Raw genomic sequence first — 19,266 nt, forward strand, 5'->3', positions numbered from 1 at the left:
TATCTTTGGAGAGAAAAGAAGGTGGAGAATTTGAGTTTTATAAAATGGTGAAGTCAATCACTTAAGGGTGAAATGAAATACTAGTTATTCTGTTTTGAATCCATAACCAAATTTTCAAACAAATTTCAAAGATTCTGTATTAAAAAGTTTAGCAGTGTTGAATTCAGAATTCTGCATTATTTTTACATTATAATACCATTTAATTTGAATCAGTATCAGGATATTCATAAATTTGCAGGATTTGTTTCAAATATTTAAATATAGAACCACCTTCTCCAGCTGCAGAAGTGCAAATGATGAAAAATAAGCTGGGCTCAAGTGATAGTAATGAGAGGCAGGAAGTCAAGATACTGGTGGAATTGGGTTTAACTAGAACTGAAATTTTTTATAAATATAAAGTATCTCTAAAAAATCTAATTCCCCAATACAAGATGTTTTTTTGAATAATTTTTGTTGCAGAAAAATGGAAGATGTGGTTTTCTGACAGATGGTATTGGGCAGCAGAGGATTTATAAATTTTATTTTCCTTTTTTTCTTAACATGTGCCTCATATTCCTTAGTGCAAAATTTTAAATCTCTCTTAGTTTGAATAATGTAAATTAAACCATGCTGACGAGGAATCCTGTGTATATTCGGAATGGGCTTTAAGTACAGAACTGCTAATATTATTTATTAAAGAGAAAATGACCTGAAATTAGATTTTTAAAAAAATATGTGCAATTTTATATCTAAAATGATAGAGAGGAATGAAAACAGAATTCTTAGAATCTCCTAAAATAAGAGAGTATTTTTTTAATGTGTTGAAGTGAGAAATTTTTAACCTTTGATCATAATGTTAAGTAAAAAAGCCTTTAAAAAATGCAAATATTGATCATACAGATTTTTCTTCCTCCCTCATAAAACATGTTATAAAATGCTTCTTTTTATTATTATTTATGAACAGAATGAACCATAAAGATAGCCAAGCAAATGGCTTTTGCTATTTTGATTGGAAAGCAGATAATCAGAAGTACCATTGTTTAAACTAACATTTAAATGATCAAAATCTCCCTTCTTTTTTTCGTTTGTTCTGCTATCAATTTTGATTTATGCTTCTACTTTACAATTAATACTTTTGAATTTTAATATGGGAAAACTTAAAATTTGTTTATGCATATCTAACCTGGTGAATAAAAGATCTAACTAAATTATTTTAGTGTACTATAATTAAAACAAGGTATTATCCTTAATTTGAGTTAAATTTATCCAGATTTAATTTTTACAAATTTCATTATTATGTGAAATGAAAATACTTGTGACACCCCTTCATATGCAAGATATTTGTTTGCCAAGAAGTACATTATAAGTAACAGTTATTTAAAACTTAAGCTTCCAACATACATATATTTTTTAAAACTTATCTTGAGAATTGAAGGGCTTACTTATTAATATTTAAAAAATTTGTACGACAAAATATAAAATTTATTTAGTACTGCATGCAGAAGTTATACAATAGGCAATTATATAAAATTATGTTATCATGGTTTAAAAATAAAAAATCAATTTTCTAGGGTTTTCATGCTTCTCAGATGAACAATCTGGCATTTCACGATCTTGTTCATCTGCTTCCAGTTATAATGCTGCATACAGCAACTGCAGTTCACGCACAAGTTCAATATCTCAAGCATTTAATAGCCATTCAAAACTAGAATTTTCTCAGTCTCATATTGGAAATTCCAGAATCCGATACTTCATAATAAAAGCCAATACCTCAAGAGTTGTTGAAGTATCTATGGCAAAAAATATTTGGGCTTTTACACCAACCACTGAAAGGAAGCTCATATCAGCAATAAAGGTATATAGTTAAATAATGTAGTAATTTTTATTATAATAAAATATTTTCAATCCGGTAATGGTGTTTTGATTGTAAGTTTTTTGAGATATTAATGATAAAATAAAGGATATATTTTCAGGAATTTATGATATATTTTAAGTTATTTAAGAAAACAGTAAATGATATATAAATTTATCAGTATTTACGTATCTTGTGGAAGATATGCTTTTGCTTAGTTATTGCTAAACACATTTTATGAATTTCTGGTTAGAAATCCAAATTTTTCTGTGCATTTGATTATTTAATATAGCTCTGTAGTTTATTTTATAGGCATGTGTATGTATTTTCACATGTATATTTTATGCATAGTAAAGAATTTTCACCTATTTTATAATCAAGCTTTGAGTTTTGGGCTATGTATGGTACTTCATTACATTATTGAACTGTATTTTATGTCTACAGCTTTTCTTCTGTATAATTAATTTATTTAACATTTTATTAAATGTCATTTTTTGAATGCGCATTTTTTCAGTACTGGTTATTGTTTTTCGAAAAAAGTTTTTTGGGGGCTTAATAAGAAATGTAAAATTCATTTTTTGTTAATCTTGTTATAAATTTACATGGGTTATTGCTCAGAATGTATAGTAGATAGCATATTGCATGAATTAATAATTGTTGAAGTTTTGATATTACTTTAAATTTTTGCTAGAAGTATCATATTATTATTTAATCTGAATTCCGTTTGAGATGCTTTGTTAAGTGAGTTATTGCAATATTATATTTGCGAAGAATATATCAAATTCTAAAAGATTATTGAATAGCTGAAATAATTACTCTTAGTTACATGTTTATATTCCAGAAAGAGTAAGCGTGTAGGATCCTCTTGTGTTTCCTCTCTCTTCATCTTATCTTTAATTTTTGTACGTTTTAATTTTCATAAAATGGCATCACAAAATGGCTATTCAAAAGATAAACATCCATTGGAATTTCGTTTTAAGAAGGTCACTTGGTATTTGTTCCAATACTGTTTTCTCGTTAATAAAATTGTTTAAAGAAGTTCATTCTTTATAGTGTATTAATAAGACTTTAGATTTTATGCAGTGCACCTCACTGGTGACTACCAGGCACGCTACTCAAGAATTCAGAATGAAAAATAAAAACAGGAGTTAAGTAAGTTAAAGATGTGTTAAACATTTTGAACTTGTAACTGAAATGGAGCTATGAAAAATTAAGCAAAATTTGTGAAAATGTTCAAAGTTATACGAATTATTTTAAAGTTAGATAATAAACTTCTGATGTTTAAAGAACAATATCTAACTCACCATATCAGACAATTTTAGTCATAGACAGATGTTCGCAATATGTGTGACACATTTGTAGTCACATCTAATGACCGATGTGTAAATCTCTTTATTCTGATTAATTCCCAGCAAATTTTATAAGTTTGTACTGGTTCTTAATAAAAAAAAAGAAAGTAATGAGATATGATAGTCGTGTTACAGCTGCTTTGCTTGTGTTAAAGTAAAAATACTTTCTGGCTTTCTTAATTAAAAAGAAAAAAAAGGCAAATGAAGGCAGAAACAAAAGCGACACTTCGACATCGATTGCTAGAGTTAGTATTAAAAGTCCCAGTGTTTTGGAAACTGGACCCAAAAATATGCTTTCTCCAATTGGAAGCTCAATTTCGAAATGCTGAAATTATGACACATGAAACAAAATACAATTGTGTCATGAGTTCCATTGACACTGAAATATTATCACGAGCCTCGGGCATTCTGATCAACACCCCCAAGCGACGACAAGTATGTGTCTGTTAAAGACAGACTAATTTCAGTCTTTGCTGAGACTGAAATACAAAAGATCCAAAAATTATTAACTGAGGTGGAAATTGGGTGATAGAAAACCTTCACAGTTGTTATGCGAAATGAAGAATTTAGCTTCAGATGAGGTAGGTGAAGCTTTCCTTACCCACAGCAATCTCAAGCATTTTACACATCAGCAGCAATGATTTAGCCAAATTAGCAACAATGGCCAATAAAATATCGGAAATAAAATCTATGTCACATCAGAATGCCGCTGTAGCTTGCTCTAGAAATGACAATGTTTTAGTTAAATTACAGGAGCAGATTTCAGAGTTATCCCTACAAGTTAGCAAACTGAATAAAAGACATTGTTCTAAACGTCAGCAATCCAGATCTTGCTGTAGGAGAAAATTCTATCAATAGCCATAGTTGGGTAAATGAAAGTTTATATTACTATCACTCAAGGTTTGGGGGATAAGGCTTTTAAATGTAATAATCCTTGGAATTGGACTAACAAAACCAATGTTCATCCGCAGGAAAACTAAATCCTCGACTCTTGCAGACGACAGAGGGTCAAGGGGTAGAGATGTGTTGTCTTTTTATTCATGACAAGGAGAGCGCCACCCAATTTTTAATCGATACTGGCGCTAAAATTTCCATGATTCCACCAGTATTGCAAGAAAAAAAGAGCTGTTGCAAAGCTGGAATTCTTTGCTGCAAATGGAACCAAAATTAAGACTTATGAGCAAAAGTTGCTAGGACTGAGAAGAGTATTTGATTGGCCTTTTGTCATAGCTGGTGTTAATAAACTAATAATAGATATTGACTTTTTATCTCACTTTCACCTTTTGGTGGACAGCAAAAATCATAAATTAATGGCATCACTTCATTGTCTTCTATTGGTGATCCCTCTGGTGTTGTTTCACCAATGGTCCATGCAGTACAGAATCAGTGTGAAGTAATTCTCAAACAGTTTCCAGATCTTTTGCGGCTAACACTCATCAATAATAAAATCAAAAGTCACAACATTGAATATTTCATCAAAACAGAGGGGGCTCCTGTTACCACTAAGGTCAGAAGACTCTCAACCAAAAAATTAAAAGCAGCAAAAGCTGAATTTGAGTTTATGTTGTAACAAGGTCTTTGCTGCAGACCTTCAAAATGTTGTTGGGTCAGTTTTCTACATCTCGTCCTAAAAAAATCAGCTGATTGGAGGCCATGTGGAGATTACAGGGTTCTTAATAATATCATCACTCATGATCGATATCCTCTACCATTCCTCACCAATTGTGGCTATATTCTACATGGAAAGAAGATTTTTTCATCCACTAAATTAGTGTTTATCAACAAATTCTAGTGCACAAAAGCAACACCCCCAAAACGGCATTAGAACTCCTTTCGGGTTGTCTGAATTCCCATTCATGACATTTGGTTTATGCAACACTGCACAGACATTTCAGCGATTCATGAATGTGGTGCTATCAGGATTAGACTTTACATTCTGCTGTTTAGATGACATCCTAATCCCTTCTCCAGACAAAGAGTCTCACTGTAAGCACTTAAACATAGTTTTTCAAATGTTAAACGACTATGGTTTATGCATCAATGTTGCAAAATATATTTTTGGCACTTCTAAACTTAATTATTTGGGATATGAAATCACACCTGAAGGAATAAGACCTCTTCCGACAAAAGTTAAGACTATACAAAACATACTCAACCCAATTCAGCTACCAGCTTGCGCAGGTTTTTAAGGAGGATCAATTTTTATTACCTCTTCATCCCAAAATGTGCCAAGTTTCAACAACCTCTAACCTCAGTACTCAGTGAAAGATTTAAAAATAGCAAAATACCACTAACATGGAGCAAAGATTATTGCAGCGCATTCAAAACCTCAAAAATGCGCTTTGTCATGCTACTATGCTGGTTCATCCCCCAATGAACATGACTATATCTCTCACATACGATGCTTCAGATACAGCTATTAGGGCCATCATTCATCAAATTGACCAGGGAGAGATGCGCCCATTAAGTTTCTTCTCACGCTCCTTAACTCTCGCATAGAGAAAGTACAGCCCATGATCGAGAGGTCTAGTCCATCTACATTGCAATAAAGTAGTTTAGGTACATATTAAAGGGAAGGTCTTTATGGACCACAAACCTCTCACCTTTGCTTTTCAACAGAGTTTAGACAAAGGCTTTCCCAGGCAAGCAAGATAATTGCTCAATTTTCAACGAATATTCACTTTGTCAAGGGAGAAGAAATGTTGTTGCAGATGCCCTTTCGAGAATTAATGCCATCTCCACACCATCTCAAATCGATTATGTAACTATTGCAGAATTTCAAGATGATGAAGAGTTAACAATTTTAAAAAACAACACAAGGCTGAGAATGGTTCAGATTCTCATTCCAGGCACTGACAAATCGATTTATTGTGATTTCTCCACCAACAGTAACCGCCCATATATCCTCTCAAACTTTCGCCGACAGATATTTTCTTCTATTCATACCCTATCTGATCCAGGGATTAGAAGCACAAGAAAATTAATCATGAAAAGACTCATATGGCTAAATATCAATAAAAATTGTCAGTTATGGTGTAGGGAATGCATGGAATGCCAACGATCTAAGGTTCAAAGACATACAAAGTCAGCTGTTATGGACTTCAAGGTTCCACCTGAACATTTTCAATACACTCACATTGATATTGTTGGACTCTTGCCTTCATGTCAAGGTTTTCAGATACTAACGATGATTGATCATTTTTCAAGATGGGCTGAAGTCCTTCCTATGGTGGATCAGTCAGCAGAAACAGTTGCAAAGGGGATGATTTCAACCTGGATTTCTTATTTTGGAATTCCACAGCATATTACATCTGATGAAGAACGTCAGTTTGAAAGTCAACTCTTCTCATCTTTGAGCAAATACTTCGGTTTTCAAAACATCCACAGTTGGAATGGATTAATTGAAGGACAACACATGATTATAAAGGCAAGCTTGAAATGTCATTTACAACAAAACAAATCTTAGGTAGATGCTTTACCTTTGGTTCTTCTCAGATTACACCCTGCATTTAAAAGAAGATATAGGATGCTCTTCAGTCGAGCTTCTTTACGGAAGTTTCCTCTGTTTACTCAGAGAATTCATCACCATGATCCCTAAGAGTTCACTCAGAGTTCTTGCAAGGAGTACAAAGTATTATCCATAACAAGAAACCTTCTGCAATGACTATCCATGGCAGTACGAGCATATTCGTTTCCAAAGACTTTTGAATTGTTTACATGTTTTTGTCTACAATAACGCAGCTACTTCATCTTTGCAATTAGTTTATCTTGGGCCGTATGTTGTCAAACACTGAGCACCAAAGTATTTTGACATTGAAATTAATAGAACTGTCAAAAGAATTTCAATCGATAGACTGAAACCATGATTTACCATAAAAGACAATGATGAGCAGCCTCTTGAAACTCACAAGCGCATGGATTATCCAAATCTGCACATACGAGGGCTATCCGGAAAGTAGATTACGTTTTGGAATAAAAAAATAAACAAAGTATAGGAAACAAATTTTATTATATACAGATGAAAGCCACACTCAAATACTACTTTTCTACATAGTCACCATACAAATTAAGGCATTTATCGTAGCGATGTACGAGCTTGGAAATTCCTTCGTCGAAAAATTCGGCCGCCTGCGCCTTCAACCACTTCGTTACCTCTTCTTGCAGCTGTGCGTCGTCATCAAAACGCTGCATAGCCAGCCACTTCTTCATTGCTGGGAATAGGTGGAAGTCGCTCGGTGCCAGGTCGGGACTGTACGGCGGATGAGGAAACAACTCCCACTTAAAAGATTCAAGAACTTTACGAGTGACATTTGCCGTGTGGGGCCGGGCGTTGTCGTGAATCAACAAGATCTTAGAGCTCAACATTCCTCTGCGCTTGTTTTGAATTGCTCTTCTGAGTTTTTGGAGAGTTTGGCAATACCTTTGAGAGTTTATTGTAGTGCCTCTTTCCAGGAAGTCCACCAAAATTACACCTTTTCTGTCCCAAAAAACAGTCGCCATCATCTTCCTTGCCGACATTGTTTGCATGCATTTCTTGGGTTTTTGGGGAGAACTTGTGTGCCCCCACTGCATTGATTGCAATTTCGTTTCACAGATCACATGTTTCACCCATGTTTCGTCACCAGTAACGATGCGATCGAGTAAAGAGTCACCATCCTTATGGTAAGCGTCCAAAAAGTTCAACGCTGCAGCCATTCGCTGATTTTTGTGGTCCTCTGTCAAGATTTTTGGAATCCATCTTGCACAAAACTTGTGGTAACCAAGCTTTTCGCTGATGATTTTGTGCAACAAACTTCGCGAAATTTGTGGAAAACTCAAAGAAAGTTCCGTTATTGTGAAATTTCGATTTTCACGGACTTTAGCATCGACTTTTTCGAGAAGTTCGGTGGTCACTATGCTGGGTCTCCCACTTCGATCTTCGTCGTGAACATTGGTTCGGCCATTTTGAAATCTTATGACCCACTGACGCACTCCACCTTCAGTGATAATGTTGTCCCCATACACTTCACGAAGCTGCCGATAGATTTCTATCGGTTTACAGTTTTTTGCAGTCAGAAACCTTATTACTGAGCACACCTCGCAGCTCGCGGGATTTTCAATTAATGCAGACATTTCAAACCGTCACAGTATCTGAACGGAGCACAGCACGAACCTCTCACTAGCACGGCTAGATGCAGACTGAGCTGCGCAACGCTCTGACCCCAAGATGGCTGCGCTAGCCCCGCCCCTAGCGGACACAGACGGAAACGTAATCTACTTCCTGGATGGCCCTCGTACAGTGCGAAACTGAGGGGAAAATTTCACCACCAGTCAATCACAACCATACCACACGCAGTGGAAGGACTGTCAGGTTTCCACCCCATTTAAAGGATTATGTCTCCTAATCAATATCTTTGGGAAGGGAGTGTTTAGTGTCCTTTATGTTTCCTCTTCATCTTTAATTTTTGTACGTTTTAATTTTCATAAAATAGCGTCACAAAAAGACTGTTCGAAAGATAAACATTGGTTGAAATTTCATTTTAAAAAGGTCACTTGATATTTGTTCCAGTCCTGTTTTCTCGTTAGTAAAATTGTTTAAAGAAGTTCGTTCTTTATAGTGTATTAAAAATACTTTAGATTTTATGCAACACACTTCAAGTGCAATTTCCCCGTATAATGATTATTAAAGAGATTTTTAAGTTGCAAGCAACTTAAGTTTTGTTAAATAACTACAGTATATTTATTTATTTGTGACTTTATATATATTCTATAGCTTAAAAATCTTCATATTATAATGAACTTAAAATATATGTGTTATTGGCAATGTATGAAAGTAGGCATCGTATATAGCGCCTAGCCTATGAATAGAATGCCGAAAATTGGGCATAAAAGTTTGAAGCAATTAATATTTCACGCATTTCTTTGACATTCCATATAGCGTCAAAAGACTGGCAAAGTACAAAATATTCCCACTAATAATTTTTCTAATATTATTTGTCAAACTTATAAGGTATTTCTCCCACTTCCCTAGCGTGCCTTCGTGGTGTAGTGTAGTGGTTCTACACGCTGGGCCGGTATTCCAGAGGTCCGTGGTTTGATTCCCGGCGAAGGCGTTGCTAATTTTTCATCTCTCTGGCTTCCAAAATATCCTAATGACTCTACAAGTGGCGCCCGAACTAAAAGGGTTATGGATGATGATTCTCCACACCCAGGCTTTGGCGACTAGGTCCCCTAAAACCCTAGTCGCCCTTTAAAAAGGGCAGTATATAAGGTATTTCTCCCACTTCCCTAGCATGCCTTCGTGTTGTAATGGTAGCACACTGGGCCGGTATTCCAGAGGTCCGTGGTTCGATTCCCGGCGAAGGCAGTTGCATATTTTTCATCTTTTCTGCTTCCAATTAACTTAATGACTCGAGAAGTGGCGCCCAAACTAAAAGGGTTGTGGATGATGATTCTCCGCACCCAGGATTTGTGGACTAGGACCCCTAAAATCCTAGTTGCCCTTTAAAAAGGGGAGTATATAAGGTATTTCTCCCACTTCCCTAGCGCACCTTCGTGGTGTAACGTTAGCATGCTGAGCCGGTATTCCAGAGGTCCGTGGTTCGATTCCCGGTGAAGACGTTGTTAATTTTTCATCTCTATGTGTGTGTGTGGGGGGGAAACTAATGCTTCTACAAATTTACCTGGCTTTTGACATTCGCTTCAGAAGAAGTTCCATGTGCATTTCATTCCTTGTTCAGAAATAACAAACTGCACTACTTCAAATTTATTCAGCAAAGAATTTAGCTCTTACTGTATGAAAATGAAAGAGCAGCCTGTAGTGTTCTGAGAAGGAATAGCAACTAAGAGTGTCAGAGAAGGAATCTTGTTGTGCACTAGGTGCTAGGAGTGTCAGAGAAGCAACTGAAAGTATTAGAGAAGGCATAGACATAGAAAGTTGATTCTGCAGTGAATTATGTAGAGTGCAAGCTAATGCTGCAAAAAAAAAAAAAAAAAAAAAAAAAAACAGTGTTCCTACCCAAAACTACTTACCAGAAGTTAATGAGTGATATGAAAAACGCCTAGATGACTATTAAGAAGCCTAATGTGATTGTTGGCTGCTAAATTACTATAACATAATGTTAGTGGAAGATAAAAGCAAACTGATTTATCCTGTTATAGAAGCCATTAATGATATTGATTTCTATTTCACGTATTTTCAATACAACCTTTTTCATGACTCACTTTAAATTTTGCCTAAAAAGCATTTATCTTTCTATGCAATGCCTTTCTTTAATAGCATATATCTTTCTATATAATGCCTAGGAAAAGGATATATAATATTAAAATAATTCGGTATTTCATACTTTGTTTGAAATTGCCCAGGTATTTTATATATTGCCTAGATATTTTACAGAATACCTATTTTTTACACATTGCTGATAACACTTGCATTCATTCAGGTGAATGTTTTTAAAAATTATCTTAATCATACCTCTTTTAAAAATGATTAAACTTTAAAAAATTAGAAGAAAGAAGTGTAATCACGCATTTATAATGATAGATTGTTATTCTGTTATGTACTGAAATGATTTTGATATATAAATGCACATATTCATAAAGTTTCTAATATTTATTATAATTCTTAGGAGGGAAGGGATGTAATCCTGATATTTTCCATACAAGGAAGTGGACATTTTCAAGGATTTGCACGATTTACTCCTCACATTTCAGATCATCGTCCTCCAGAATTTCGTTCAGCCAATCTTGGGTCATGTTACCAAATTGAGTGGCTTAAAAAGTAATTAGTTATATTTCTAGTTATTTATAGTTTATATAATAGTTATAGGTTTTTAATTTTATATAGAGAATGTATTATTTACTAGTTTTTTTTTTTATTTTACTCACTATTTTATATATTTATTTGATATTTAGAACAATGGTAATGATACACAAACAGTTTCATTTGTGTGTCATCTTTAACACTGAGTGCAACTTTCTATGTCATCTTTAATAGTGAATATATGATTATTAAGTATTTTTTCAATACAAACTCATAGCAATAAATAAATTTAAACTTTATAAATAATTTATATATATATTAATTTATGATTCAGTGCAATTAAATATAAATTTGCAAACATTATATTATCTAAAAAGAAGTGCTTATTTCTCTTTTCATTTCATTTATATTTCATTTTTAGTATTAGTTTTCAGGGAGATAAACAATATCTGTTTTTCTGTTCAGATGAATTTTGAAAATCAGTCAATGAAATAAATAGTTTTTTATTTGTAAAGGTATTTAAAATTTCTATCTGTTTTTGAGTTGTGACATGAAAATAATCTCCCTAAATCCTTTACTGTGTAATTTGTTTTGCACCCAATAAAGTATCATGAAAACTGCAGGAGTGGTCAGAATGATTTCAGATAAACTTTGTATCTGTGTGTCTTCTACAGCATTTATGTAAACTTGCATGATTTTTTTCTGAAATTGCTCAAACATATAAAATTTCAGGATAAATAATGCTTTAGTATGAAGTTTGTAAGTTTCTGCAAGTATAAATGTGACAATAGTCAGTTTGATTGCTCACTTAATGTATGATACCTTGATAAATTTTTTATCACATCTAATTTTCATAATGAAAGAAAATGTATATGAATTTAGCATTTTTCCAAACATCAGTAACGCAAAGCTTATTTTGCAAAAGTTTTTGTTTCTTGTTGCATGAAAATATGGAATACTATATCCTTAATATTATAGGGAAAAACATCATCACTATTTTTTTCCTTTGCTTCCCTAATGCTTGGCAAAACTTTTATATCTAAAGTAATAAAATCAGTGGCAGGTAACAAATATAATAAAACAAGTAACAGAATATGTGCAGTTTGTCACATGAAGAATTATACCACTTGCTAGGCAGAAGTGATGATAAAACACTAATCACATATCAAAGGAAACTAAACAAAAACAAAGTAAAAATATCTTGGTTCCAGGCAGCTTACTTTCAAATGTAGAAAGAAGTAAAAGAGAATATGGAGTTACAGAAACAGTAGCAACAGAGTGGCACAGATTGTATCTATACTTTAAAAAACAGAAAGATGGTGTATGCGTGTAATAATAGCTGGTTGTAATGAAAAAGTTAGAAAATGAAAACATGAAAGCAATATCTTTAGTGTGGATAGCAATCGCTGCCCAAATTGATGATATTCTGCCAATGCTTTTCAAAGCCAGAAACTTGGCGGCCACGAGCCCAAAAACAGATCAACTTCATTTCGAACATCCTGTGCAGAACGGGAGATAGCACCAGCAAGATGTAGCTGCATTTGTGAAAAAAAAGTAGGAGTCTGAAGGAGCAATGTCGGGGCTATATGATGGGGGGGGGGCAAAAGATCCCATTCGAGTCTGTACACAAGAGTCCAGCCAGTGAATGCAGACACATGTGGTCTTACATTATCTTGATGAAACATTTCCTTTTTGCACTGGATCTCAGTTTGACGTTTTTCCTTGATGGCAGCATCAACACGGACTAGCATCTCTCCGTACACCTTATTGTCGAGAGTTTACCCTTTTTCTAGATACACTTTGTGCATAATACCATGACAATCTCACAAGATACAAAGGGTGATCTTTTTGTTAGTCAAATGGTACTTTGTGAAGCTGCCAATGGTTTCACCGGGTGCAGACCCCCCTTTGGCCTGTGTTGTTGAAATAAATCCACTTTTCATCGCAAGTTATGATCTGGTGTAGAATTTTGCCCTTGTGTTGATATTCATGCAGATTAGTGCAGGCCCCAAAACATCTGTCATTATCTACTTGAGTCAGTTCATGCAGCACCCAGCGATTGAACTTGTATATCAAGTTTATGCAATACATAGCATGATTAATAGACATGGCACTTAGCTTGCTAAGGAGTTAGACAAGCTAAGGAGTTAGACATTCTCTAACTCCTTAGCAAGCTTTCGATTCATTGCATACTGATCTTCTTCCACAAGTTTTCACAGGCAGGCCTCGTCAACATCAGTAGGCCATGAACTTTTGATACCAAACCTTCAGAGTATCATATGATACAACATTAGTACCTAAAGCTATGCACATGATTTGGGGGTATTCTGTGGCTAACTTTTTGCAACAGAACTGGAAATAAATGATGCTTCTAACCTGATTGCATGATAGTTTTATTTCAGGCACCTTGTACTTAATGATAACAATATATTTTTTACAAATTTCGCAAGTGTTCTAAAGCAAGTATCTTTCTTTCAAATGCCAAATCTCGTTTGACAAAATATGATTAAACATGCCAATGCAAACTGTCTGCACAAACAATATTTGCAGTGGCTGGAAACTTTTGTTAAGACTGTGGAATAACAATATATACATAGGTATTTACTGCAGTGTATAATGCAGATATCAGTGACTTTGAACATAATGTCCTTCCTTTTGAATGTATTGTTCAAGATGATATGGGAAGGCTTCCTTGTTACATGTCATCAGGTCCTGTAGAGGAATAGAGGACAGTTATACTTGTGCTTGTTTTTATGCCATGCTATTGGAACCAAACTGAATCTTCTAAATGGCTTACTCATAATTCTCCCTCTAAATATCCACTGAATACTTGTCAGATAACCTGTTCTAATGAAGCCGTCTGGTATCACAATCTGCAAATACATCAACCACTGGTGTAGGGTACACTAATTGTAACTCCTAGCTTTCCATGTAAATGTGCTTGCTGCATCTGCACTTTGGCAGGTTTGCCAATTCCAGTTGATAGATACAAAATTTATCACCCTAAATCGTGCCAGAAATGTGAACGTTTTTAATTCGAGTTAAATAATAATAATAATAATAAAATATAATAATAATAAAAGCGACCTCAAGATCAGTGCTCTCCACTTCCCCCTTGAATCTGAAAAATAAGTGTTTTTCAACCCCTTGTAAAATGGGTTTCTTCTTTTTTATTTAGGAAATTACATTTATTGCAGGAGAGTTTAAGTTTTAAGAAATAAATAAATGCATACATTTACTACATATAGAATAATATATAAATTTTTAATGGCTGATTGTAACTGTAGCTGTTGGCTGTCAGCAAGGCTTTTTTTACTATTTTTGAAAGAGATGTGTAAGTAATCAGTTGTATTTAAATGACTTCTGGTTTATTTCTGTGTGCAAAGTGATGAAAATCATATTTTCACACAAGTAGGTGGTGTTAAATAGAAAGTGTCTGCAATCTGCTTTCCTAGTTCTGGATAAAGTTCAAATCAAAAAATTTTTATGAATGTGCTTCCAGAAAATCTAGTGCATCAAAGTTGTTTTTTGAAGAATTTTGGTTGCAACATCTTCTGTTGATGAATTAGATTTCTTCGGGATATTTCACAGAAATAGATAATCATATTCATTATAGACATAAAGACATATGTATTATACTATAATGTACAGAAAAAATTGCTTTTTTTATAGTTTTCTTTGCAGAAATTTTTGACTGCTACGATGTGTATACAGACTTTTTTTATCATGTATATATATTATTATTTTTATCGAGTATATATGTAAGATATAAAAAAATGATGGCTGCTCTAAGAAATAATTGTCAACCTCAAAATTAATTATTCTAAATTTGGTGTTCTCCCTCCTAAATTTATCTATTCTCCAAAATTCAAGATCTTTTCATGTTACATAATGCTGCTTGAAAGATGGAACTAAAACCCAAAATTAACTAATCGCAGATTAACTATACTTTATGCACCTACCTAGTATCGATAGTTACTAACTGCATAGTCTCTCTCTCTTTCGCCTGCCTGCTGACAGCATATCACTCAGCCTCTGCTAGCTATTAGCCATTATTTAAAATGTAATTGCATATTTAAAATAATGGGGCACGTTAGCATCCCTAGTCTTCTATTGGTTATGAAAATATGTGCCAAGGAATTTGTCATCCAGAAATAAATGACGTTTAACTATCAAGCTGGTCGTGCTTCTTCTAAAATTCCATTGTGTCATTCTACTACGTCGTAGTATTTTCGGCCATGACTAGAATGTGAATTTTAATAAATATTAAAACCAAAACTCTTCAAGCAAGCAATAATCCAATTAAAAAAGAGTCAATGAAATTTAAAGAAAAAAGAATCATTGAAATCTCTTTTCCATGAAAATCCTTGCTTTTCTGTTTAATTTTTCATTATTTATAGTGTCGAGCTTTTTCTCATGTCAGTGGTTTTTTAATTCTTCCTTTCAGTTCAACTTAAATGTTGATGTCAAGTTTTGAAATGGAAGTTAAAATGCAAAACTAAAGATATTTAGCCATGTTGAAAAGAAACTAAAATCTAGAATTCCTACCTTGTAAATTCAGAAAGCAATTACAGCATACTGAGAAATGAATGTATGTTTAAAAATAATTAGCTATATCAGGAGTAAAATTTTTTAATACTGTTATATATAAATTGTGTAGAACAATTAATTATCTAACATTTAGAGTTGCTTTTTTATTTACAATTTTTATTATTATTATTTTTTTAAGGGCAAACATACCTTTCCAAAGCACTCGTCATTTGCAAAATGCATGGAATGAAAACAGGAAAGTCCAGATCTCCCGAGATGGCCAGGTAACAAGTTATTTTGTAATTCTTTTTCTATTATTTCTTTATGGAAGTTTATTATCTTATTAGGATGAACAAAACAGATCAAATTGTATTCAAATAGTATGATATGCTTGTTAATATTCTAATTAGATGTGCTGTATTCTACGAGAGACATTCAATATGTTCTAGACCTAAGTATGATATGCTTGTTAATATGATGAAATGAGATGAAGTTTACATCCTTTTTTAAGCATACAAAAGAAAGTGCACACAGTAGGTATTGTTTGTTAAACATTGTCAGTCGGAGATGTCTTTTAATTTTGAAAATATCAAATATCATTAGGTGGTTGAGGTTTTGATCTCCCTCCTCCCCTCTCCCCCCCAAAAAAAAAATCACTGACAGATATTCATGAATGCATTTTTATAGCCTGTGATGATGCAGTACTTTTGTATGCTGCTGTTAAAAAGTGGGCTATCATGTCAACAAAGGAGAGCATCTTAGGTCAGGCCACAGTGTAGATGTGACTACTGAAAAAATATACCCCCTGAGGCATACACACTGACTTAGCATCTTACTATGGCAGTAGCACCCTGAGGGGAGGGATGAGCCTGGCGGTTCCAAAACCCTGTAGAAAGATCGTACAATATGGTTGGACCAAAGGGGGATTGGCAGTGCAACTTCAAGCTGGTATTGGCCACGGCTTGCTGTTCAGTCCAAATTTTGTGTAATTTTAACAGTTTGAGGCTGCTCACTTGGTGCTGGCAAGGGCATTAATCAACAACCAGTTAGATCGTCAACCTTAAATTTGTAGTCACACCCTTCCATGAGACTGAGAACCGGGAGTGGTGAACCTGCGGGCCTGGTCGGATTGTTGGATTAAGTGAAATTTAGATTCTGTTACTGGTAAGTGTGGGACTGGCCGCAGTAAACAGAGAATACTAACATCATAAATTGTGGCTTTTTGTGCCTGTCTTCCGCCTCACACCTGATACAGAGGATGTCAGGAGTATGTTTGCTGAAGAAATAGGAGCATCACTGTTTAACCTGACTGTTTGATAAGTGAAAAAATTACATGAAAAGCTGGGGATTTTTAAGAATTGTATCATATGAGTATTCAGAATATCGATGCAAGAGATGAAAAAATGTTAGGTTGAATTTGAAAACTTTTTTTTCATGATAACTAGCAATAAAATTTTTTGTGGAAACACTGTAGATCTCTTTGACTTCATATTGCAGAAATCTATGGAGAAGAATTCAGACACCTATTTTTGAAAATGAAGAGAGACCACTAATTATTGATTCTATGCTATATGCAAGGAAAACAAGAGTTTACCATTTTAATCTGTTGATTCAGCTTTGATAAAACATTAAATAAAACACTGTGCCTAACTCAACAAAAAGTGTTGTTTTTGCTTGCCAATGCACACGAGGCTCAAATTTCCGAGATTGCTGTTTAGCATTACACACTTAATCTTCTCCGTCTTTCCACCATATATACCCAGGCCTGGATCTGAGTAACTTCTTTTAGTTTCAGAAACTGAAACAACATTTTCATGGTTGTAACAATGATGATGATTTGAAGGATGCTGTTCAGAAATGGTTTGAAAGTGGTGAAAAAAGTTTTTTTTTCTGCTAGCATCCAACCTTTAATCGATCACTGGGTTAAGTGCATTGGAGTCAAGAGAATTAAGAAGGAAACTATAAAAGTAATGTTAGGATTTTTCTTGTATAAGTGTGTTAGAATTGAAATCATTGAATATTTTGAAGTATATTTCAAAGACATTAGTTAAAGTTATTACTCTCCCATACTATTCCTTTTACTTCTACATTGTGCTTTACTGTCTATCCATACTTCATGTGTTATTGCCGTAAATCAGATATTTCTAAATTACACATTGAAAATGCTAAGAGGATGTGCCTTGTATGTCACCAACTATTCTATTGGGGATAACAGTAAACTGAAGAATTCAAATAGCATGAATGTTATTTAGAATTTTGTATTGATTTTCTTCTTTATTTCTGACAAGGAAGATTTTGACATTAATTATACATTAATTATTTGCAAACATATTGACATTAATAATACATTGACTGTTTGCAAATGCCTACTGCATGTATGCATCAGATAATTTATATAATATGGGGACCGGAAAGTAATGTCGTTTTTGCGCATGTCAACAACAACATGCTAAGGGTAGAAGTGGAAGCAAATCCATGTCAAACACTCTTAACCAACCTTGTTCGACCATCCAAGTAAAGCAGAATGGAAAAATAACCAAAGCAGGTGTTTGAGTCCTCCCATAATCTGTCTGAAAAGAACAAAGCCAACCTATCCATCACATGCAACGTATTGCTTCAACGGCACCATACAGAACCATTTTTTTGATTGTTTGATTAGTGGAGACAAAAAAATTAAGTCCTATATGATAATCCAAAACTCAAAAAGCAGTTTTAATAGGGGTTACAAAGGGTTTACATCCCGAAAAGGTGCTTCTGGATGTTTGATGGAGTATTCGCGGAATTGTTCATTTTGAATTGCTGAAACCTGGAAAAACTGTTAATATAGACCTTTATTGTGAACAATTGGATCTAGTGAACCAAGTTTAATCGAAAAATATCTGGTGATTGTGAACGGAAAAGGCGTCATTCTGCAACACGACAATGCAAGACTGCACTTGTGCAAGACGATCACTGAAAAAATATAATGAATTGGGGTGGGAGGTACTGCCTCACCCACCATATTTGCCCAATATGGCACTCTTGGATTTACATTTATTCCGATCCCTACAACATTTTTTTAGTAACAAAAAATTTGAAAATTTGGATGATGTCCAAAATGCCATCTCGAGATATTTTACTCAAAAATCAATTGATTTTTATCCATCTGGGATTGAAATCGGCCTACTAGATGGGAAAAAGTTGCTGATAACGAGGGTGATTATATTATTGATTAAGAATAAAAACTTGTTACAAATTTATTCGTTTGAATTTAATGTAAGAAAGCGACATTACTTTCCGGTCCCCCTATTACTTATATCAAGTAGAATCCTATTACTTATATCAAGTAGAACACATCCATATAGGGTTAAGACACTCAACTAATTTTGCCGAGTTTGGGAATAATTACGGTAAAAAACTTGGGGAATTGCTGAATTCCAAATAGTTATGCATATAAAAATTTGAATTAATGGTAGAAAAGCCAAATAAATAGGAAAAATTTCAATCTAAAGTTATAAAAAATCATCCTATTTGTTACCAATTTGAATATAAAAAAACTTACATTTAAAATTATATAACATTTCAAAAACAAAACTCATTTTAGACATAAAAGGCAACATATTTCATATTCATTCCTTAAGCATAAAGCATCTGATCCAATAGGAAACCTCACCAAACATGAACATAGGTGGAAATGCCACAAATCATTGCAGCAGAAGTTTACATGAATAGATCATTCTTTATTTAGTTTAGTTAGATAATAAAGAGATACAAATTGTGGATGTAGCAAATTAAAAAACTTAAATACCTTATCATAATTGTTTAAGTTATATTGC

At 33.8% G+C, this 19,266-nt stretch overlaps 1 protein-coding gene across 3 annotated transcripts in view; it reads left to right on the forward strand.

Moving 5' to 3' along the window:
- The window catches only part of LOC118195976 (3'-5' RNA helicase YTHDC2-like), a 180,918-nt gene that overhangs the window by 122,829 nt on the left and 38,823 nt on the right, over positions 1-19,266 (forward strand). For all 3 annotated transcript variants that reach the window (XM_085810550.1, XM_085810549.1, XM_035367326.2), the window contains exons 23-25: positions 1,551-1,834; positions 10,788-10,939; positions 15,651-15,735. In XM_085810550.1, the coding sequence (XP_085666676.1) occupies positions 1,551-1,834; positions 10,788-10,939; positions 15,651-15,735 (521 nt within the window). The remainder of the gene's footprint in view (positions 1-1,550; positions 1,835-10,787; positions 10,940-15,650; positions 15,736-19,266) is intronic.

Source organism: Stegodyphus dumicola, chromosome 2, assembly GCF_044657685.1.
Source record: "Stegodyphus dumicola isolate Sdum_Otavi_A_Nest chromosome 2, ASM4465768v1".
Taxonomy (NCBI): domain Eukaryota; kingdom Metazoa; phylum Arthropoda; class Arachnida; order Araneae; family Eresidae; genus Stegodyphus; species Stegodyphus dumicola.